The sequence below is a fragment of the Charadrius vociferus genome, unplaced genomic scaffold, assembly GCF_000708025.1.
Source record: "Charadrius vociferus isolate BGI_N301 unplaced genomic scaffold, ASM70802v2 scaffold90, whole genome shotgun sequence".
Taxonomy (NCBI): Eukaryota; Metazoa; Chordata; class Aves; order Charadriiformes; family Charadriidae; genus Charadrius; species Charadrius vociferus.
Genome location: NW_009647222.1, coordinates 12,056,309 through 12,079,912, shown reverse-complemented (window position 1 = coordinate 12,079,912; position 23,604 = coordinate 12,056,309). Strand labels below are relative to the sequence as shown.

Sequence of the window (23,604 nt, the reverse complement as noted above, 5' to 3'; positions counted from 1 at the left end):
TTGACACAAAAACTTTTTTTTTTTTTCTTCTCCTTTCTCAAAGTACCTAGGGCATCCCAATAAATACATTTTAAAAACCCAAACAACCCTCAAAAATAAGTAAGCTGTAGGTTTGTTGAAAAATTAAGTCATACCATTGTTTCCTAGGATTTTTCTCTATCCATCTGTTGTCTCTTGTCTGAAGCTGTTTATGGGTACCTGGTTGCTAACCACAGTTCTTCAGTGCTACGACAGTAAAATAAGTTATGTTGATAAGAATCAGATCAAAACTATACCTAAACAAGCCAGTAAATCTTCAATGATTTTTTTTAATCCTAAAATCTGATCACTCTATTTCCCTCCATAGAATGGGTATTTAAAAATATTAGATGATCTGTACAAGGTGAAGATGCTGAAGGCTCCTTAGTAATATTTATCAAACTAGTTCAAATTGCAAACTTAAAAAAACCCCACCAAACTACCACAAACTGAGTAATTTTGAAATCTAATTGGCAAAAGCCTGCTGTAGTCACCTACTGACTTCGTTAAAAGTGTAATGTAGAAATTAAGAACTTCTTTTGCCCATTAACACTCAGGAAGTTAATTGTCTGCCCTGTCTCGTTCTTTGAAGAGACTGTGGGTATGTGCACGGTGCAGCAGTGTGGGCAGTGGAATCTATCCAGAATTTTAAGCTATGTTAATATCCTGTTCATATTTCTGTAATGCAGAGATGCGTTCTTTCCATAATTTTTTTTTTTTCATTTCATTAAAGGACTGCAATTTAATTTAAAACAGAAATCAAACTTCAGTGTCCAAGGAACTAGTAAAAAAATGCTTGCGGGTTTTCAAATAACAAAACAAAATGGATCTGGAACAGGAAAAAAGCAGATTATGCGCTTTCCTAATGCCGGTAATAGGAACCTGTTGCAAGCAGCTGCTAACATAGCTAAAAGTTATGCCTTCCACTGAATGATGTCGTTTTCAATTCTTTATATTTTTGCTGACAATTTAAGTATTTATTATTAGATTTTCCTTTTTCCCTAAGTTTCAGTAAAGTGTTTTAGCCACTTTTGAGAACAAGAACAGGAAAAATATTTTTTGTCTACACTGGCTGTGTCTGATTTTCCTGAGAAATTTCGGTACATGCAAATTATGGAACACAACTTTGAAATTTGCCCTTTGCATAAATCTGAGCTCTGGGGAAAAAAATTTCAGCTTATACTTTTTTTAGAAGATAAAACAGTTGGCTATTAGAGTTTCAGTATGCCATCATGGAATGGCTGATATTTTGACAGTTTTCTTGAGTAAGCAATATTGCTTATCAATTATTTCAATGCTCAGTGTCTTATGCCTAAAGCCCACAGTTCCTTTGTGAAACATGACTGACTTGGAGAATAAAGCAGCATCATTGCTAAAATCCTCTTGCTGTTTCTGATGGCATACTACTACGTACTGCTGTAACACACAAAAGACAACTTATTTCTCATCTGCTGTTTCCTGGTAAGACCAACAATCTTCTCTTAATGAAGCGTTAGAAGTAGCTGCAACATAAGGCCTATTCTTCCTGTTGCTGACCGGTGACAGGGAAGGGGAGAAAGTTTTGTGCACATGCATTTATTGTTTCTATCCTGCCCCAGCTGGTCACCAAATTTGAGGCCTATGCTTCAATATTTTACACTAAATAAATCTGACACTAAGACCTCTGCTAATGACCATCGCCTGGATAAATACCAAATTGCTTTTAAACCTGTAATTTATCCAGTGTCTGGCCATGCCAGCGGGCACATAAAGAAACAAACGTTGTGACTAAAATAAGAATCAATGTGATGTTCTCACTTTATCATTCTTACTTAATTCTTTCAGTGAAGGCTCAAGATTCTGAAGTCTTCAAACGTGCTGTAACAAAACAAGTACAAAGTGTCCTTCTGTGCCACTGAAAGTTTACCTATTGTGAAGATGCTAAGATTGGCTCATGAGATCCTTGCATTATGAAACAAATAGTAAAATAAGGAAATAATATTGTGAATTTACCCTATTAAAAAAAAAATTAAAGAAAGAAATAGCACTGTCTTGCATGCAACTAGCACTTTTGTGTAGTGCTCTCTGACAAAAGATCCTGTAAAATGGCAAAATCAAGCAGTTTCCTTATGGCTTATTTTGCATCAGGAGTAAGTGCTATTGTAAAATCAGAGTTTGCTCTCAGTAACATGATAAACATTCAACTGTGCTCTCTTTCATAATATTACACAATGGACATCTACAAACACTGTTCTTGGTAATACTGTCACCTTATCCACTATGGCTGTATGGAAAAGGACAAAATTTGGTGAAATAATCTAGTTAATATTTCTGTAAACAAGGCCTAAAGAGGAATAGAGAGAAATATATCCGAGTGGATAATTGGAAAAAATGAAACGGTGTATTCATCAGAAAAGTAAACGGGTCCAAACAACTCTATACCGCCAAGACACTTATCAAGAAAGAAGGTGCCTTTCCTATACAATCATTTCTTCAGAATAAGGTAGCACTGCACTAGAATGCTGAGCAGTTGAAATTTTTTTTTTCTGGGCTAGAATCAGATTTTTCAGTCTCTCCAAAGCTCTTCCTAATTCAAAATAGTATTTTTAAGTCAAAACTGCATCTTGAGCTATTGCAAGTTCTCCAAAAAACACATGGTATGATATATTTTTCCTCAGGGACATTTTCATATTTCCTTAAAGCACTTTTGAAAAAATGGTTCCACGGCTATATCACACTTACTCTTCAAGAAACATCTGAATGGAGCTTCTCTGCTGTATTTTAGATAACTCCTTGGATTTCATTTCATTTCATAAAAGAACCATCTTTTAAACAAGCTAATCCTAAGGTATACCAATGTAATACTATATGAAGCTGTACTGCATTTCGTGGAATTAAAGCAGCAGCAGATCAACGGTCTTTCACATTTTTTAGAAGTGTATGTACAGTAATATCCAATCATTTGATACAGTTAGACTGACTGCCGTGAGAAAAAGTGTTAGTTGGTTCTCAGTAATTACCATTAGCCAAAAGTACGTAATCTATGATTGTGCATATACCTGCAGAGAATTTGCTGAATTTGTTATATTAATTCTAAAATTACTAAGCCAAGAGGAAATACAATTTTGTTCATTTCTGTTACTTAACATTCTGATTTATTATACAAATATGTATTCCTTACCAATCTTCAAATTCCCAGATAACAGAACCATTGTAAGACACTTCATCAGCACTATGATCAGTATTTTTCTGTAGAACCCTTTCAAAAGACGACAAAAGATCCCAAACCAAAATAAGTGTAACACTCCAGTTACCCAGCTCTTAGATTTTCCATGCTCTAGGCTGAGTGAACAGCAGATAACTGTGCAAGTAGTTTTGCTCCCATCTGTATTGCTCTTGTCTTTAAATATTGTGGAAAAAAGTACTAAAAATCCTTAATACATATCCCTGTAGATTTCCTGTAGTAAAGGGTGTAAATGTGCATCAGATTCAGTCTTCTTAATTATCTGAACAAGCTGAGCGTGCTCTGTGACGAGTTGTCGGAGGTCAGCCATTTTTTGGAGAAGTTTTGGGAAGAGGAAGATGTCATCAGGATGGTTGGTTTGCAAGTGAAGTTTCAGTACGTGCACAATGCTCTCCTGCATTTTTTCAATGTATCCTACATTTACAAGACCAGGACGATCTGTTCTCAAAACAAACAAAAGAACACATGTCATAATTTTATAATAATTGTTTAAAGTAGGCTACATTATAGATTCAATATTGTAGGCTACAGTGTATATTTACATTATACACTGAGCGCAATGAAGCTCAAAATGAATCTTAAAAAAAAAAAAGGAAGTAAAAATAAAAAAGTATTCTTCCTATCCCTTTGGGAAAAGTTTTGTCAATGCCCACAGTTATCTGAGAAGAGATTTCATTCTACTAAATACAACCCATACTACAAAAGCAAAAAAACACACCACCCTCTCTTCCCCAAAACCAGCAGAAGTATCCAGCCTAGGAATCCAGTTCTATATTCTGTATGTCCTGATAACAGAATTCAAGCTGTAAGGATGGGAAAAGAGAAAAGCATGTGGCTATTTCTAGAGAGTTCTTGAAGTTTGGTAGAAATACGGCAAGACATAAATAACAGTCTTTCACTCTTTGCTCCCATATGTATATTGCCATAGCACAAGTTATTGACAGGACGTAGAGAAGCCTACTTCTCTAAGAAGAAAGGATGTTTTACTCTTTTCAGCATATGATCACATTTTAAGCTACTTACAGTCTTGTGATACCTTCACTCTCCAAATCAAACTTCTCTGGGAGAAGCCTGGGACAACAGACTAAACATGTTCCTTGAAAACTTAAGCTAGTTCCAAGGAGAAGAACAGAGAGAAAAGAAAAACCACCCCACCCCACAACATTTTGCCTGCAAAGAACTCTCTTGACTTTTGAAAACATCAAAATAACAATGTATTGTGCAAAAGAAGTTCAAAATTTGATGGGAACTTGCTGTCTAAACTAGCACGTGAAGCTTTCGAAAGTCTACAGATTGCATCTCTCTTCTTGTAATTGCTGAGGATAAAACTGCAGAAGTGAAATATCCTATGAGTTTGGCAGAATGCAAAAGAGGCAGACGGGAGCAGTTGTAACTTTCTTGATCTTTTATTTCCCTTTCTCAAAATTCTTATGCATAGTTTTGAATTTAACCTAAATATGAATGTCCTTACTTTCTGGAGGAAAGAAAGGATTATAAATGATTATTACATTTGTGTTCCTTCACTCATAAAGAGTTCAAACAACAGCATTAAAAAAAAAAAAGACCCAAACAAAAAAACCCACCAACAAACCCAAACCCCATATCCTTAGGTACTATGAAATAATTTTAAAAAAATTAGCTAATTAAAAAAAAAATTAGCTAAGTAAGCTGTTTTTTAAAAACAGCCTGTGATATTAAAATGAGAACACAGGAAGTGCATTGACAGAGCTGTGCATTTGTGCAGAACTCATGACATGATGTAATCAGCAAGTGTCAAAGATGAGCAAAGCTACAATCTGCACCTGCCTCCAGTCTCATTACGTAGTATTTTTCTGCCCATTTGGCGGATACAAATACTGTTTCCAACTCAGCTTTAAACATAAAAAAATAAATCCTCTGAACTCCAAACAAAAAAAACCATCACCACTCTTCACATCCCACTTTTAAAAACAGAGAGTAACTAGACCCTTTTCTAAGTTAGGCTAAACAGTAATTTCATGCACGTCTACAATTCTGCAAAGCAAAATACAGGACGACGGTGTCCCTACCCATGGCAGGGGGGTTGGAACTTTATGATCTTTAAGGTCCTTTCCAACCTAAACCATTCTATGATTCTATGATCAAGACTGTTAGCAGTTACACAGTATCTTCCATGAAATACGCTAAAAGGGAAAATGACATTGTTAGTGGCAGAATTGAATCTTCAAGAAATATATAAGCTTTTCCATTAAAATTATTAATTCACATGAAGAAAATTTTGAAATTTACTACCTTAAAGAACAAATATGTAATGCTTACCTCCACAGCAAATGATGGCAGCAACAAAAAGGGATATATCGCTATCATCCAATTCTAGTGCATTGAATTTCATTGCAAAATCAAATTTTGGCTCTATTATATCACAGAAGGGCTTTCTTAGACTTTTCAGGAACTCCCGGGTTATAAAACCATTTCCATAGGCTACCAGCATCCCGTCCTTGTTCATCACAGATGCTAACATCGCAAATATGGCTTCATAAACTCCGTATTTTAACAGTGTCACTTGATCATTCAAGTCAAGATTGGAGAAGCCAGGGATAGATTTGGCAAATTCAGTAAGTTCTGTGACAGTCTCTACAGATGTACACTGGCAGCAGTGGAAGATTCGAACTTCTGCTTCCTTGTTCTGAATTCCATTGGCTACCAATTTTGCCACCAGCGTCTTCTCTGCCATACACAAGGTATCCATATCATGTATAACAAATGGCTACAGAGAAAAAAATACTAATTCAGTTACAAAATAATGGTTATTAATCATTGGTTTCCTAAAGAACAGGAATTTTGATACACTCTAACTTTTGTGCTAATCAATCTTCAACTATCAATAAACCTCGAGTTCCTTCATATGTCTGCATAGAGAAACCACATATTACAGAACTACAAACTGCAGTATCTAAGAACAAGTTTGCTCTGCAAACAACAATAGTAAATGTAAATATGTATGCCGTATCTTTAATCTAGTTTTACATAATAGTTATAGTGAAGATATTCAGAAGTAATGTGCTTAGTATGCATATATCCATCTCCGAGCAAGTCCCAGAAGGTTCACAAAAGACTTGTATTACCTTCTCCAGAAGTCCAGGTTATTTTGCCTACACTCCTATCGATTCCTAAACTAACTACACTTGATGCACATCATGATGCTTTCCTGAAGTATCCTAGGGGGAATACAGACAGTCATTTAAATATTGGACAGCATGTTTGAACAAGAACGTGAACCCTGTACTACTCTTGTGTTTTATTATCAGATTTTCATAGACTATGTCCCAGCTAGTCTACCACAGAAATTCAGCTCATCTTTCTAGCTACAGTTAGTGCTGAGTCATCTCTAGACACAGAATCCCACGAGAATGTCAGACAACACAAAATTCAGTCCTGGTCATAGTATTTTCCATAACCCCCTTCATTTAAAAAGGTACGTGAATTACAAAGTGATGAGCCTGTCTCTTAAAACATCATATAAAAAAAGCATTCAGACTTTCTTAAGAACAATCAGAACTCAAAAATAATTTGGTATGTATCTGAAGAGCAGTAATCAACACACAAGACAACTGACTAAAGAAAAATAACAAAACCCAATGCTTTCCAGCCTACCAAAGTCATAGCAATTGACCTTGAACATCAATCTAGTTCCATAAATGCTAAGCAAAGCACCTTCCCTGTGGTGTTTTGCTCATCTCAGATTAAATATCATGAGGAACATTTGGTCTTCTGTTAGAAACTCGTAGAATTCACTTATTTCACTTAGGAAACTGTCAAACATGCTAGCTTCCCCACAATTTTCCACTTTTTAAATGCTTATGGCAACTATACATTCCATCTCACTTCAGTACTTAGAATTATACCAAACAGAACTTTCTATGTGCATGTGGATATGAGCGGAAAGTGGCAAAGCAATAAACCCACCACATTTCTAAGCCCTTAAAAAGATGTAGGTTATCCTGTAATACCTTGCATCATGAAAAACGCTAGTTCATGCTGAAATGAGTTACAGTGGCGCCAAGAATTAGGATTCACTGAAATCAACTGTTAAAGCATTGTTCAGAAACAGCTGGATTACTAATTACCAACAACAAACCCCTCAATTTTTTTTCTGTTAAAAAGCCGAAGGAAAATTAAAATGTCTGTTTTCCCAAGAGATGATGAAATAGCTTAAAAAAACCTCTGCTCTGCCCTGAATATTGAAGAATGAGGAAGCAGCCTCTTTATAATATACTAAATCTAATTCCTTATTAATTTTTACTTGTAAATTCACCAAGACACATGCAAGCCACTTGCTTGCCAGTTGGATGACTATAATCTGAGAACCTTGGTTGCACAAATACTAACACAAAATTTAGGATGCAGTGATCTAGAATCTCTGCATGTATGATACAATATGTAACTTATGATTCTGATGTGCTAACAAGCTTGAAAAGGACCTTATGCAGATACCGACTTGGTAAGGTGTTAAAACATGGTATTTGCTGTAGGCTTAGGTCAGCTTGCACCCCCAAAAATGTTTAAGCCTGTGCTTAATTTTAAGCCTATCTTTAATCCAGTGAAAAAGACTGGGATTATTCATTTGTCTCTCTTTCAACGTAGAAGCCTGTATGCTTGGCTAGACTAGACTATAATATGCCAAATTCTGTAATTTAGAAGACAGCTTGCCTACAATTTTTGTACCACTCATCCTCACAGTCATATGGGTTTTATTACAGCATATGTAAAACCTCTTCCCTGCAAATTTTTACTGATATTAGTATCTTATTTTATAAAAAAATTTATCTTCTACATATAATTAACATAAATCACAACAGAATTTAAAAAAAATATGCATAAAGAGAAAAAATTCAGTCTTTACAATGGTTATACTATCTCGTGCTACAAAACAAAAAGTAGTTGATAGCATTAGATAGCCCAAACTCTTTATTGTCTAATGATGTTTTCCTTACCATACTCAATCATTTTTAGGAAAATTATGCCCAATTCTCAAAACAGTATGGCTCAGAGTTAAATGTCAAAGATGTTATGCAACTAGTTAATATTACACAATACATATTAATTAGTAATGAGCTAAGTACTATAAGTAAAAATTCCTAGAGAACATTCACTATTTGGTATAAGACCTTTGCTAAATCATCCTGAAAGAAAAATAACCTCTGCAGCATACATGTCTTCACAACCTTGCTTGCTTCTCTCTTTCAAAGTAACCATACAGTAAAGACCAGGAAGGCTGGGTGAGGAAATGGCCGGAACTGTAAACAAGGAATTACAAACTCAAGTTTTCTCTCCCTCCTGCCATTAATACTGTTGTAATTAAAACAAACACCATACCTGTACTCCTAAAAGACAACAGTACTTAACCTGGCATTTTTGGCAAAAAAATTGTAATTTTTTTTTGCACTTTCATAATAGGAAATTAATTTTGAACAATTTCCCCCACCCATATCAAGAGGTATTTGCATTCAGATGTCATTTTTTTTGATTAAGAACCAATTTTCTTTCCCTTGTGTCTCTACTATAATTTAAGGTTACAAGCTCCCATTTACAAGTTAATCACATGATTTTCCTAAAGCTTACTATTATTCTGACAGTGGCTAAAAGCAACCATATTTACTACAGGTATTCTTTTTGCATATGAATTAGCATGATATTTATTTTCTGAAAGATTTGCTTAAGAGTTTAACAAATAATTATAATCACCTTATGTACTTGCTAACTTTACTTTCAAGTTACAGCAGAAGTACTTACTGGATTGTTATTAGTTTTCCCTGCAAGGATGATTCTGGCTTTAACCTTGTTCATACTGAAGTTTCTCAGGTAAGCATCATGAATTCTTTTGGCAAGTGATTTAAGATCTGCCATTTCTGAATCTTCTACATAATTTTCACCTGTTAGAATTTCTGCTTTCAGCTTGGCCTTCTCAGACCTTGGCATTCGTCCAAAACGTATTGCTGATGGGAAGACATAACGGTAAAACAAATGTAAGTTATATAAAAACCTATGCCTTTTACCATTGCCGATTAGATAAGCAAGACTTTCTGTCTAGAAAAAACTGAGGTGGAGGTAGTACATTTATTGTGATAAATTCATGAGTGAGAAAAAAATCTCATCCTTTCCAACACAGTCAGTGACTCATTATTAAGTCAATACGTTAAACTGAAGGTAATGAGATGTTTCAAAAACACAAACAGGTATCTACAGTGAGCTAGAACGCATGCCTTTTTCCTTCTACATTACCTAAGTAGTCATATTTTGTTCTCTCCTTATAATGTTCTACAACTCCCAATATGAAACCCGAAGTCCACCTTGGGAATTCTAAAAAACTGAGTAAACTCTTGTCAGGAGATTAGCAGAGAGCACACACACCAGCTGGAGAGCTGCCTGGGGAGTTACTCCACAGAGAACACTGCAACAGAGTTGGGCCCAAATCCCATTGAAGATTCTGAACCTGTTGGGGCATTCAGTTCTTTATGCACTGGATGTTCAGTTCAACATATCTGTACTGTCTAGTGAGAACAAAAGAGATCAGAGACCTGGATTTATGCTCAAAGCCTTTAGTCAACACAACCTCCTCCTAGTCTCAGCATATTATGCTTCTTTTTTAAAAAAAAAAATTAGCCCTTCAAGATTGGAGAGGATGAGAATGGAATTTGAATATCCAGTCAAGTCATTAGGATATTCTTCTTAGAGGCAAGTGATGTGAGTTTGAAACACCACTGGGTATGGAGGTCTCCCAGTTCTTGGGCAAGTGGTCTTGCCATTTAGCAATAAAACAGGCATGTCCACATCCCTCTTCAGTTTCAGTTTAAAACTAAAACAGCTCCATTTTAAAAGGGGCCTTAACCTCTGATGGTGTGCAAGGTTTTGAGATTGCTAGTATAGCTGGTTACTCTTACCGCATATTTCAGCATCTAACCAGTGAGAGGACAGAACCTCACTGCTTAGACTAAGCAGTTCAGAGCATGTGCAGAATCAGCCCTTCAACATGCCCAAGGAATTTTCTCATGACATTAGGAGATGTCTCATGACATAAGGAGGTGACTCCAGGAGTGATGTGAAATACAGTTTTGGACTTCAATGGAAGTCCAAGATGGAAGGCCTGTTCAGAATCTGGCCATGGGTCTATTGGAAAAGTGGAAGAATATTTGATCTAAACCAAAACTTTAAGTTTTAAGGTCATGGCTGTAAATCTATTTCTATCTCTTTTCCTGAGAAGTATCACCTGCAGGTTAGCAGTCACCTCCTTCCCCCACTGCCTGCCCTGTGCTTGCTGCAGTAAAACTGCTACTCCCTTCAGCTGGAGCACAGGTGCCCACAGTGTTTTAGTAAGATGAAAAGGTTTCAAGTAAATGTTAATTCATGCCAACCAGCACAGCTTCCTGCTCAACTCCTGCCCCTGAGATGTTACTTTTTCGGCTGGCAGACTCTTCCTAAGTCTGCTGCTTAATGAAGGTTATCTACCAGTCTCGCAGAGACTATCAACTCTCTCCCAATGGATTTTAATCTCAGTCAAGGCTCACCACAAGGGAGCCAGACTTCCCCAGAACCAGACAGTCAGCTCTCAAAATGTCTTTTGCTAGGACTCTAGACTACAATGCCATAGGCAGCTTCCCCAACCATGTCCCCAATCCCAGCCATCTTGACTGCAGTTTCCTTAGGAAGTTCGTCTCCTAACCCACAGTTTTTCACCTAGCCCAGCACTTTCACCTCCTTTTCACTGACCCTCAAAATGTACCTGCTCCCAAGTTCAGCCTTGACGCTATCAGATCCGGCAAATCAAAATGTGCTTTCTCATTGTTTGGCCTCTCCATCTTTACCAAAATTGCTTAGCAAGCTACATACTGTGCATAAAACTGCCTTGTAGGTTGAAAACAGCCTGTAAGCCACAGGTGTACCAGCTTTATCTTAAATCATTAACATAAACAATAACATAATTTTTAAAGTGGATATCTAAATGCTCTGAATTTTTACCATTCCATTTAATAAGCAACCTACTAGATTCCTGTTCCACAGTCAGTACAGATGTTCGCCCTTCCCCCCCATTCCCTGAACCATCTGCCCAAGAGCTGTTGCACTGTAACCTGAAAAATAATGAAGTCTGGTTTCCTACAGATTTCTATCCTACGTCATTCCCCCCCCCAACAATGAGCTAGTTGTTCTCCTCCTACTCCTTTACAATGCCCTTCATCAGAATTCGTCCAGTATTGAAACTTGTTTCAATGGGACTAATGGTGCCAAAGTTCTGGGTGAAGAAAGCAACTAAATGAACATTCATATGGACAAACAGACGTCCAGCTCATAAAAGTAGATTTGGCAGCTGTGTATCAATTACATTAACTATTCATTAGAGAAACTGGTGTCCCCCCACCGCAACCTATACTGTAAAAATCTGAGGTTCAACTCACATGTGTAAGTACAAAAGCTACCCAAGTGCCTGCTTCTAGAAGCAGACCCTGGGCAGGAACAAGCTAATTATTAATGGCACTCTTACCTACCATTATGTGACATTCCAACTGAAAGGCACTTTTGAAAACGACAGTATTGGCACTTATTACGATTTTTTTTCTGAATTTTGCAGTTGCGATCACATTTATCATAGATGAGTTTTAATCGAATTGTTCTTCTAAAAAAACCCTATAAAAAGTTTGAGAAAACAATATGTAATGTTAAAGAATGTTGAGTACTAAATTTCAATCATACAGGTAATTTCTTTTCTTTTATTCTTTATTGATGTCACTCATAAAACAATAGGCAAAGTATAACCTGTCCAAAGGTAAGAATCTCCTGTGCTACCCAGTGAAGTGGTGTGTATGAAGGTACGTATAGAATGAGAAACATGAAAGGAGGGAGTAGCTCTCAGCCCTCTTTCCCAGGAGAGGACCCAGAGTACCTGAGTAGATTTGCTCTTAAGGATTAAGCAAAACAGTCATATACTGCTTTGATATGCATTCTCTCAGCATCCTCTGTCAGAAAAAACCTTCATCTTTCATATGTGTAAGTCACACAAACACACAGATTTAACACATCTTTTCTTCATTCAGCAAACATGAGGGGTATGACAACACAGCACAGTGTATAGAAAAGGCCAAAGGCACACAAATAAGCATTACAGAAAAGCCTGTAACTCAACAGATCTTACCGTCATGTCTTGATACTGCAATGATAGTCCCATACTATGAAATCATAGGGTGAGCAAAATTTTTTAGAGACATTGACACATTTTGCTTCATACAACATAACAACATGTAATTTAGACTGTGAGACACATCTGACTATGAACTGGCTCCCCATTTCTAATAGAGATTCTAGCATTATTCCATAAGATTTATATTTCAATTTTCATCTTCTGACATTTAGCATGAGAGAAAAATGTACACATATACAATTATTTCTCTCACCTTACATTATCATTTAGAAAAAAATGGAAAACTAAAATATTAGAAGGAAAAAGAAAAGAATCTTATAATTCCTGGGCCATATCATCCCCAAAATCATACATTAATGATAACATTAATTTGCCCCACAGATGTGCACTGGCCCCAGAACTACAAGAGGGACAACACTGAGTGATTCAGGCAGAATGTGGTGGAGATGAGAAATTCAGGATTTGTTACTGTTATAATGGAAATGTAGCAAACTCACATGCTTCTCACAGCCATACTCCCAACACAAATAAAACACTAGTGGAGCAAGTAGGCTTTGACTTTTAGTCACAGTTTAGTGTTTTAAGTTGTTTTAGTGTTTAACTAACTGTATCCAGAAACGCAGCATTAAAATTAGCGTTGTGAATTGTGCCTGCTTGATGAAGGTCTGGTATTGAGTTATGGTATCCAGTCATGGTACCCAAACAATTTATTTCATAAAAAAGATCACGGATCTGTTTATTATTTAAATAAATGTTTAATTAATATAATTCTAGCCATTAAAATTATGTAACAAATGTTTATCTTCATATAACCCTGTAAATAAAGCAACATGATTTAGGTTCTTAAAAAGAAAATTTCGACTGTACCTTACAACCTTCACAAGCATGTACTCCGTAATGGTAGCCTGAGGCTTTATCCCCACAAATTCTACATTCAATGTTTAATGCTCCACTGGGTGATTCATCTATGCTACCTGGAGCTGTGGCAAAATTAATGGATGAAGGACTGGATGCTGGTGAAAGGGTGTCTAAAAGAAAAAGGAACACTTCATAAATACTATACTATCAAGATTGATACAATTTCTATACTAAATCCTAAATATAAAAAATGAGCTTATTCTAAGAAATAATCATGAGTTAATAGTCATTAAGTGAACTAATAATTTGGCCATAAGTGTTCGAAATATAATTAATATTTATATTAACAATGCAAAACACACACAACATACAGGGTGTGCCCTGCTAATTTTGATGAGACATACAATGTCAACAAACAAAAAGCCTTACCAAAGTAACCCTGATAACAAGAACTAGAAGGGTCAAAATGGTTCTTGAGCATCCAATAAATATGCATCACATAAAATAAGAGAAAACCAAGCTTTTTTGGATTTTCCCCATGTTCCATTTTTTACTTTGATTTTTCAAATGTTTCAGTTTGATGTGAACATGAATTTTTTTTATCCCACAAAATAAGTAACCGAAGAGTACTGAATTAATATTTCTTTTAAATCAAGGAAATTTCTTAACCTTAAAAATGCATCTATACTACCTTCACAAATAACATAAATTTGAAACTGAAAAGCAGTATTCAACAGCTATCTACTGCTCAGGACAAATAGTACAAAATATAAAAACAAAAAAACCCACACAATGAAATAGAACCCCCCATGACTTCATCTGTTCAACCTGTCACTCGCTCTTTCCAGAAAGTTACTAACAGCTCGTCTTGCCATTACGTCTTCCATCTCTTGTGCCGTAGTGTTGAGCATCAGATCTATTGCTATGGTATGACAAGAGACATATTCCTTGCTCACATTGAGTTACACTTAAGATACATTTATAGTCCCCTTGACTTTTGAAAAGCTACTCAGTTTTAAATGATGGTCTAAACTGAGGCCTAAAAAGCAGTTAGACAACTTCTGCTTCTGAAGAATTTTCTTGAAGTGAAAGCATGCTCCTGCACATCACCAGAAATGAAGAGATACTAAAAGGAAGATAACACAAATGGCTGCTTCTAAGATAATCCAGCAATAGAAGCCTTGCTCAGATGTTTTACATTTTGATTATAATGGGAAAAGCATTTCTGAATTGTTGTACAATGAAATAAACTCTCCAGACATTTTACTACTAGATGAACACGTTACAAAACTTAACACATTCCAACCTTAATTATTTCAATTAATATTTCCACCTTATTTGAGGAAAATATTTTCTGAGGCCAGAACTTCTTTTTATCTTCCATCTTGCAACTTGCACCACAAGACTTTAGCAAATTAATGGGTGTGTTATTTTAACAGAAAGATTAAGAAACACTCATGAATGTAGGTCAGCAAGTATTATGTTGGAAAAAACCTTGGCATAGAACTCAGAGTCTGCATTGCCAGCACTGCCAAGCCCACAGGCATCAGAGTCATCAAGAACAGCCTAAAACCCAAGATTTTTTTTAAACTGGAATCCTCATTTCTTTTGACTTGCCTTATGGAATCTGAGCCTTAGAATGATTAGATGAGATTTTCCATCTTCTCTAACAGCAAAACTAGAACGTTTTGCAATGAACACTGAATACTCAAATTAGAAGGTGAGAGTAGAAGCTGATCTAAATTATGGTAGGATTTGTACACACATACACACAAATAATTAAAAAACCTCATGTCTCAGGACTACATTATAAACCCAAAACATAACAACATTTCCTGTAGAAGGCATCTCTCCATTGTGAAAGTCTGCAACCAAAAGGGACCCAAATCATATTTCAACAAACATTCCTCTGGGCAATAGTGCCAAGAGGCACATCTCCCTTCTCCCTTCAAAACTCACGCTATTCTTTTCAACCATTTTAGCACAGAGGCACACCTCATCTGTTTTAGTCCAGTTTTTGTAAGGTAAAATTGTGATCACAGCCTGGGAATCAATTTAAAGTAAGAACCCCCCAAAACAAAACATGATGTAAAACAACCAGAAAGTTAACTCTAAATTCCTTAAAATGGCTCTACTGCTCAAAGATCTGTAATACCATAGTTTCAAAAGGGATACCTTATGACATTATTGCAGTGTCCCATACCACTTCAATTATTTCCATTTTGATCTCTCAAACAAAGCCTCTCACAAAGATCTTTTGACTAAAGACTATGTAATGAATTAGCACTCCAAGACTGTTACTTTAACCAGGGTAGAAGTCATTAGCTGAACAACGCTACTCTTGGGAAGGGGGAGAAACCAGCATGTCCAAAACACCAGTACACTAAAATATACTGGAATTCTAGGTGAGCTTTTAAGGGTTAGATAATACATTGTTGGCAAATATTTCACAATACTTTTCAAATATATGTGATTTCAAGATTTCAACTTTAAAAATGAGAAATTCCTTTAGAGCGATATTGTGACTTCCTGTATGACTACAAGACATAGTAATTTCCTTGCAAGTAATAGTGATTTTAAAGTTATTTTGAAAAATGTGTTGACACTAATGATAATTTAAAACAGCAACTTTACATTTACAGTAAATTTTCAGTGACATTTGTCTAATAAATTAAATTTTGCCTTAAATATTTTAAGACTATGCTATAATCAGCATATATATATTTATTTATATATATATTTCTAGTGTCACTTGGTCATAAACAACAATTATTGCATTAAAGAAGTTTTTAATTTCTATCACTATGTATTTATAAAAGAAAGTCTTAAGGTAAATCAAAACTCTTACCTGTTATAACTGATCCATCAGATCCCGGACCATTTCCCAGTGACTGGAACTCTGTTAAACTTAAAGCTCCAGAGCTATCATCACCCAGAGACTGAGAGAGGTCTTGAATGTTCTCCATACCTTGCAGAAACTCTCCAGATAAAGGGCTGCCGATATCATCCTCCTCCAAGGGAGTAAGGGGATAGAGCTGGTTTTCAGTGTCCACCATTTTGATCCAGTAGAGCCGTCACTTAAACTTCTTTACACTGGTGAAAGAATAATTTAAAAAGTCCTGTACTTACAATATCAGAATGTATATATATTTTAATATTTGACTCAGTTACAGCACACTGAATACATGAATTCTAATCCAATAGTGAAATATTATACAACATTCTGTTGCTCCAGAAGCTTTATGCAACATCAGTCATCAACAGGACAGAGGAAAAAAAATCCCCAGAACACTTCAATATGAATTAAAGTAATGACAAGAACAATCTGTAGATTCTTGTTTTCTCTCCTTTGCTGATAGAAGTTACATATTGTGTTTCTATAGCGCGCATTATGCACTTCCTACATTATGTTTGAGCAGTCTTTGCTCACCTTATCTAACAGCTTTAGTTAAGTTGATTTGGTCCTCTGTTCTCATCTCTTAAATTTGTTTGACAGGTCTTATGACACTGCAGAGAACAAAATACTGCCTTATACTAAAATCGTTGTAGAAGTGGGCCAAACTAATACTTTTTGACCTACTTTGGTCAAAGAACACCTTCAGCAAGAGTGCTCTAGCGTATACAATGGAACGTGTATGCAATTCCAGGAGTTAGTTTTATTTCCTACAGTGAAATAAGTTTCTAAAGTTGCCTTCAAAACTAGCCACCAGTATCATCAACTTTGCGTAACAGCACAGATTCCTAAGAAAATGTCACAAATTTTAATTCTTCTTCTATTGACTTGTCAGGTAAGGAATTAATAAATGTACTGCAAAATATTACTACCGCTGCATATATAAACTTCTGAGAAAAGAAACTCATCTTTTACACCGAGTAACTAACACTTGTGTTATACTCAGTATGCGTACAAACACATACTGCTGCAGTCTTGTCCATGCAATGAATATGCACAGGCATTTAGAGAAGCTCTGTTACTGTGGTTACCGCTCAACGCTGGCCTTTGCAAAGAACACGTATTCACTGCAGTTTATTGTGAAGCTTGAACCTGCTTATGGGGATATACAAATGCTGATTTTACAATAAAAAGTGCTATGTTATGATAAAAAAAAAAAAACTTCCTTGATGTTATTTAAAGCTTTAAATACTAAGTAGTTTCATTCCTACGACATTAAACATTTTATATTAAGAAATCAATCCTTTTCTCTGGTAATCTGTGACAGATTCATTCTATGAAAATCAGGCATTTATTCCAGAGAAAAAGCCTATTTTGGGGGGGCTATGTAATTGACCAAAAGGGTACAGTGAAAAGTAATACAAAGCGCCGACTACTGCTTTACATACTAATGCCAAAAGATGTAAAAATAACTTCGAAATGTTTTGAAGGAAGATATCTACAATCAAGCCTTTTATCCCCAGACTGATGGCAAAAGGCTGCCTTCAATTATATTTGCGTAACTTTACACAGTATTACACAGCTGTAACTGAGGGCAGAATGACCTACTCTAAAAAGAAAACAGAAGTTATGCTTGTAACAACCTGCAACGTGCACACAGTTTTAAAATTATTTATTTTTCAGGTGCACTTATCAGTGCACACCGCTACTTCTTTCTGCTATTTCATGGAAAACCAGTGAGGCATATATATCACTCCTATAGTGTTTTCCAGTGTGTTCATTACATGACTGTAAGGCAAAACAAACAATTTAAAAAAATACCTGTATTACATAAGGCTTTCTATTCCACAATTTCCACCTTTCCAGCTAATGAATGTTATTTAAAGTACAGACTTGGCAAAACTTTCCTTTGATTTTCAGAGCACCCAAATTTTTAAAGTGTGATACCAAATGGCTGTAGTGGTACATTCTGTGTACCCATTATTCATTTTTAGCAAAGTGAATAGACATAAAAATGCTAACTGCTCAGGTACAAGGACAGACTGAAATTGCGGTGCAATCATAAACTGATGATTAGACCAAAACAATACGTTTTATATATCCTTGGGCAATTTATTACAGCTCTGTGCACCGTTCTACCTGTTTTTGAAAGAAACTATGTTGAGGCTAAAAAAAAAAAAAAAAAAAAAAGAGTTTACTAAAACAGTGTCTACTTAGATTGTCTTTCCTGCAATTCATTAAAATAATACTATTATAGCATTTAGCTTGTGGCCCATTTTTTTCCAACCCAAATACCATTGTAGAGCAAAGATACAGATCTTTTTCACCAGTGTAATAGCTTACCACATACCTGGAAGGACAGAACCAAAAGAGTAGCAGACACAAACACATAACAAAATCCAGAGCTTCTACTCATTTTACTCAGTTCATACAGTGAAATGGAGTTCTTTATGATAGTAAAGACTGAAGATTCCAGGATCTGTCCAGCATAACTGAGATGACAAAGTTTTTTAGAAGGGTCATTGTATTTTGAGTATTAAAACTAAGACAATACAATAGACAATTCTGAAGGTTGAAGACTGAAAGGAATCAAAAATCGTAAGAATCAGACCTCTAAATATCTGATTTTATAAACCAAACAAGACGGAGTTCTGCACTCTCCCTTGAGCAGGAAAAAGCCCAGAGACTGTCACTATCACTAACGTGCCATCTCACACTACAAGGACCCTTAGTAAAGATTTGTTTGCCCGATTTTTTTGAAACAGGATAGTATTAACTAGAAAAGGAAAATATGTTCTATATCACATGGTGCAGCAAATAAGAATATGTAGGAGACTAAGAATGGGAATTTATCCATGATTTCTAACACCAGGTACAGGCAACAGATATGTTACTGTTGACTTTACTTGGACGTGTCACATTGCTGCTCTATCACTACGCACAGTGTGGCTGTATTTAAAAATAACAGTCAAATTAAGTCTTCCAATTTGATATATTAAATACTCATTAGGACATTGTGCCAGATCGTCAGCACTGTTCTAGAATATCTATAAACAATACAAGAGTTTTCATCCACATCTCACCTTCTTTCTGAAGGGATCAGTTGAGACGCTGTTGCAGCTTTTATTTTAAGAGCATCCAAGCAATGCTAATTGCGACGCCTAATTATTTTACAACATAACAGAACATTGTATTGAAAGATTGAAATAAAATAACTTATTTCACATAGAGGACTGAAGTGTAATTGCTATCAGTTATAGTGCCTACAAAATTTCCTTAATCTTAAACTAGCAAAATAAATTCCAATTGTCACTTTCTTTTAAACCTCAACAGTTGTCCCATCTCCAAGAATAACCTTCATTTCTTCTATATATCCCACCAGCTTGTAACCTGACAAAATATTAAGAAATATCTACATTTGATACTGTAACATACATGACCACAGTTACTGAAGAAAAAAAATAATCAGAAATTATATGAATGAGACCTCTAAATAAAAGGCTACTTAAAAATAAAATAATTAGCCTAATGCTTTAGGAATGTATGGTCGCACACCAAAGGAAAATGGCACAGATTGTTGTATATTATCTAACAAAGACTTTATTGCTAAACCATCTGCATTTATTCAGAGCAACAGTTCCAATCTTATGAAGACTAAAGATGGTTAGTAATTTTGCAGATGCAGTGTGCATTTACAAAACATTACTTTCACAAAGGAAGAAAAAGAATCAACTGCAAACATTTCTGGTTAACATCATCTGTTATTCTCTGCCAATACTTTCATTTTTGAACATCCTTGTACAATTTCTCTGTTGAGGCAGCATGAACCAGCTCAGTAACACCTGGAACTAACTGCTGTTTGCAGTTAGTTATCTAACAGAGGCCAAAACAGTATATTATGCACCTGATATCCCTGATATAAGTGGAAGATAATATACTCCAATTGAGAAATGAGAAATCACTTTTATGTATTTTATTTGCAAAAACAAAGTTAAATTGCTATCCCTGTGACAAAGCTATTTTGTGGTGAGGGAAAAGAGGAAAGAAACCTTGAAGTAAGTTTTTTTTTGTACTGATAGCTGAGAATAACAACAACTGTTCTCTGGCCAACCAAAGGAGACTACCAAATTTGTCTCCCAGAGAAGCATCAACAAAAAAGGAAGAAAGGAATGGCAGAGCATATGATCCTGGCCCCAGGATAGCTGGGGAGGTTCCAAGAGGCACTAGGCTCCTTATACCCAACATTACTTCAAGTTCCCTACTGAATCACGTACATCTCTCCAAGTATGACTTCTTCATCCAGCACAGTATTTTTAAAAGATTAAGCAAACACTGAAATCTACCCTGAAACAAAATAGGTATTATTTGACAGGAAAACAAAGGAAAGGCTTGATAGCTGAACTCTGAACATGGCAACAGCTCTTTCAGTAGCATGTCTGGTATTGCCCAAATTGCACCATACTTTTCCACATTTACAGTAAATATTTAAAATTCAGCAGTCTTTTTAGCTGAATGTATATAAGAACAACCTAACAGCTAGTGAAATAGAAATGAATCGCTTATTGTTTTTAACTATTAAGTTACATACCCTTTTGTACTTTCAAACACTACTAGTAAATTACAGCTGCTTAATCATTAAGGTTCTTGTCAATGATTAACTAGCTACCTTAGCAAGCATAGCCATTATATAACCATTTCTGAAGACTGTCAAAATATACCAGTATTTTCATTACTGAAAATAGATCATGAATTTTTTTTCATAAGCACAGAAAACCCTTAAGTAAAATGTCCAGTATTCATGGAACAAACTGTTTTGTCTTCTGTCTTGTCTGTATTTTGTGCATGTTTACACGTGTCTGCTTTCATTGGCAGGTTTTACTTAATATGCATTGATCCTTGCTTGTACGAAAATAAAGCTTCTAAAATAAAAAGGGTAATGAGTATGAAGTTCATTTAAGTAGTATTCACAGAGAGTACTTTGCTTTACAAAAAAAAAGCTGTACCTGTTACAACAGTAGATGTGGTAGCTGCAGTGTGATAATTCCACCCAAGCATCTGCGTAAGTCAACATTTCCTCTTACTTTTGACTTTATGAAAATTCTGTGCCACAAAGACATCAGCAGAGGATTTTCTCAGTTTCTCATAAAATATTTTAGTCTCCATACCCCCTTTCCTATACCCACATACGAACACACACAAAGTAAACTGAAAACAAGAGTATGAAATAGAAAAGTAAGAACACAGTTTTATGAAATTATGGTTTTAAGGATAAACAGGTTTTACTGGTGCGCTCTCACAGCCTATTATCTCTGAAATATGTCTATTTTCAGAAGTCCTCCTTTCCCACCACCACACTACAAATACCCAATAAGTAACTTACCTATAAACTTCAAATGGGTCTTAAAGAAATCACATTCAGATTATAGAAGAAATATACCCAATCATGCAGCAATCAGTTATTTGCTTCATTTTTGGAAAGGGATGGTGTGAGACTAAACCCCTGGCCCTTCCACATTTAATACTTGCCACACCATGGATAATCCCTGTAAGGAAACAGGTCTCTCAGATGCAAAGGTCTCTGAGAAGCAGTAACAAAGTCTGGATTTACTGCATAAACAAATTGATCGTGTAAAGGGCTTGCTTGCAAATATCAGGGTTAAAGTTAAAACGATTGTTACCTCTGGGTCATTTTGAGAATGCTGTGGCTGAACACAGCACCCTTAAAACTAATGGCTGCAGTAGATACTTTTAGAAAACTTAGGTGAATAAGAAGAGCCTGAAATATGTAAGCTACAGGGTATTTCCAACATACTAATACAACACATAAAAACAACTGAAGATAAAAATAACTGAAAATAAAATTTGGCAACTAAAATATGAAGTCCAGTTGCACACCCGCCCCTCCAAAAAAAAACAAACCAGAAAAACTTTGTATTTTTGCCCTCTACAGTTATACTCCAAGGTATCATATACAACTTATAACCATCCTTGCCTTTAAAACAAATCAAAATAACCTAAATCTGAAAAAGGATACTAAAATTGCGAAGTTAAACTCTTAAAAGTTATGTAATGGAAAATTCTATGCAACCTTGATTATGCTACCTTATTTTTTTATGCACTATGGTGGAATGTACATATATACTGCACAGTGTTCTTTCCCCAAATCACTCCCCTTATAATTGGGCAGTGCATTAAACAGAAGTGGAATTACACAGCTTGTAAGGCAACCTGGTCTATATTAGTCTGCAGCAGGAAAAAAGCTGTTAATTTACTGGTTGATCAATAAGGAAGAACAAGAAAAGAAAATCCCATTTCTCTGATCCATAAATACTTGCAGAATTGGAGGAACACTAGAGAGTTTCTTGAAGGAAGAATACAGGCCACAGAGGCAAGTCTACTGGCTTCAGAAAGTGGGGACCATGATGAGTTTTACTCTGAACACATTTCTCTAATTGCATCAGAAGATGCAGCGATAACATACTCCTAATCTCACATGGGAAGAGTTGGTAAAGCTTTGAAACATTGCAAGTATTTTTCTGATTGATATTAGAAGTGGTAAAATGAGTATGAGAATATATTTTTGTTTTTATACTACTCAGCCAAACCCAAGCAGAACTTACTGAGCCAGGCAGAAGCATTTCTTTGGTCCCAGGATTTTCTGTCCCGTTGGATTTTAAAAGGCATGATCCAAAAAGAGAGAGGAAAGGCAAGATTTTCTGATTGAAACTTAACAATTTTTATCAGCTTTTCCATACAAGAAATTAGCCAACACCATAAGCAAGCACTTTTAAAGATGGGACTAAAACAGATGAATTGACATGCTGTACGAGTAAGTCAGCAATAAGAAGATGCAGACAAAAGCAGTGCTGATTAATGACAGGTCGGGCACAAACAGTACCACATGAGCAACTGACTATGTACATTACACTAAGCAGAAGTATTCTTCAACTAGGTGTACTCTGACAGACTGTCAGGAGCATACATGATTCCTCTATGTTTGCAGCACCAGCTCCTATTAGCCCACCACGAGTCGAAGCAAATGTAATGATAAGGCCAACATGGCTTATTTGGCCAAAGTATTGAGATTTTTAAAAAAGGATTATTCTGTGGCATATGCATAACAGATGTTTTCCAGCTATATATAAAGTTATAATGATGATGCCAGAAACTCTCGTATCATGCAATATACATGATATTTGACATGCAGGTTGCCACTAGTTTTAGATCAATCTCAGTTCCTAGGATGTCACTGTTTTGTTAGTTGTTCAGTTATTTTTACTTTGAAAAAATAAGGAAATGACTTCATAAAATTATAAAATGTAATTTACAAGTGAGTGCTACAAGTCCACTTCTCCTGGTGCAAACCACTTTTAAAAGTAAGAACATACATAAGGCGATACTAACATAAGCAACAACCATCCTGTGGCAAGAGTAGTATTATCA

The 23,604-nt window shown here is 35.6% G+C and overlaps 1 protein-coding gene across 1 annotated transcript; it reads right to left on the bottom strand.

Moving 5' to 3' along the window:
• Window positions 1–3,125: 3,125 nt before the first annotated feature.
• PPARA (peroxisome proliferator-activated receptor alpha) lies at window positions 3,126–21,692 on the bottom strand. The gene is made up of 7 exons (XM_009879723.1): window positions 21,542–21,692; window positions 16,117–16,361; window positions 13,278–13,438; window positions 11,761–11,899; window positions 9,014–9,216; window positions 5,540–5,987; window positions 3,126–3,679 (listed from the first exon to the last, which is right to left on the bottom strand). The coding sequence occupies exons 2-7, from the start codon at window positions 16,322–16,324 to the stop codon at window positions 3,432–3,434; spliced, it is 1,407 nt and encodes a 468-aa protein (XP_009878025.1). The 5' UTR covers window positions 16,325–16,361; window positions 21,542–21,692; the 3' UTR covers window positions 3,126–3,431.
• Window positions 21,693–23,604: the final 1,912 nt, after the last annotated feature.

What these genes read in the sequence shown, in the direction of transcription:
- PPARA (XM_009879723.1), bottom strand. Translation starts at nt 16,324, where the DNA reads ATGGTGGACACTGAAAACCAGCTCTATCCCCTTACTCCCTTGGAGGAG. An exon ending in TGATGGATCAGTTATAACAG is followed by an intron (nt 13,439 to 16,116) that starts GTAAGAGTTTTG and finishes TTTTTCTTTTAG; the next exon opens with ACACCCTTTCACCAGCATCC. An exon ending in AGTTGGAATGTCACATAATG is followed by an intron (nt 9,217 to 11,760) that starts GTAGGTAAGAGT and finishes TCTTCCCATCAG; the next exon opens with CAATACGTTTTGGACGAATG.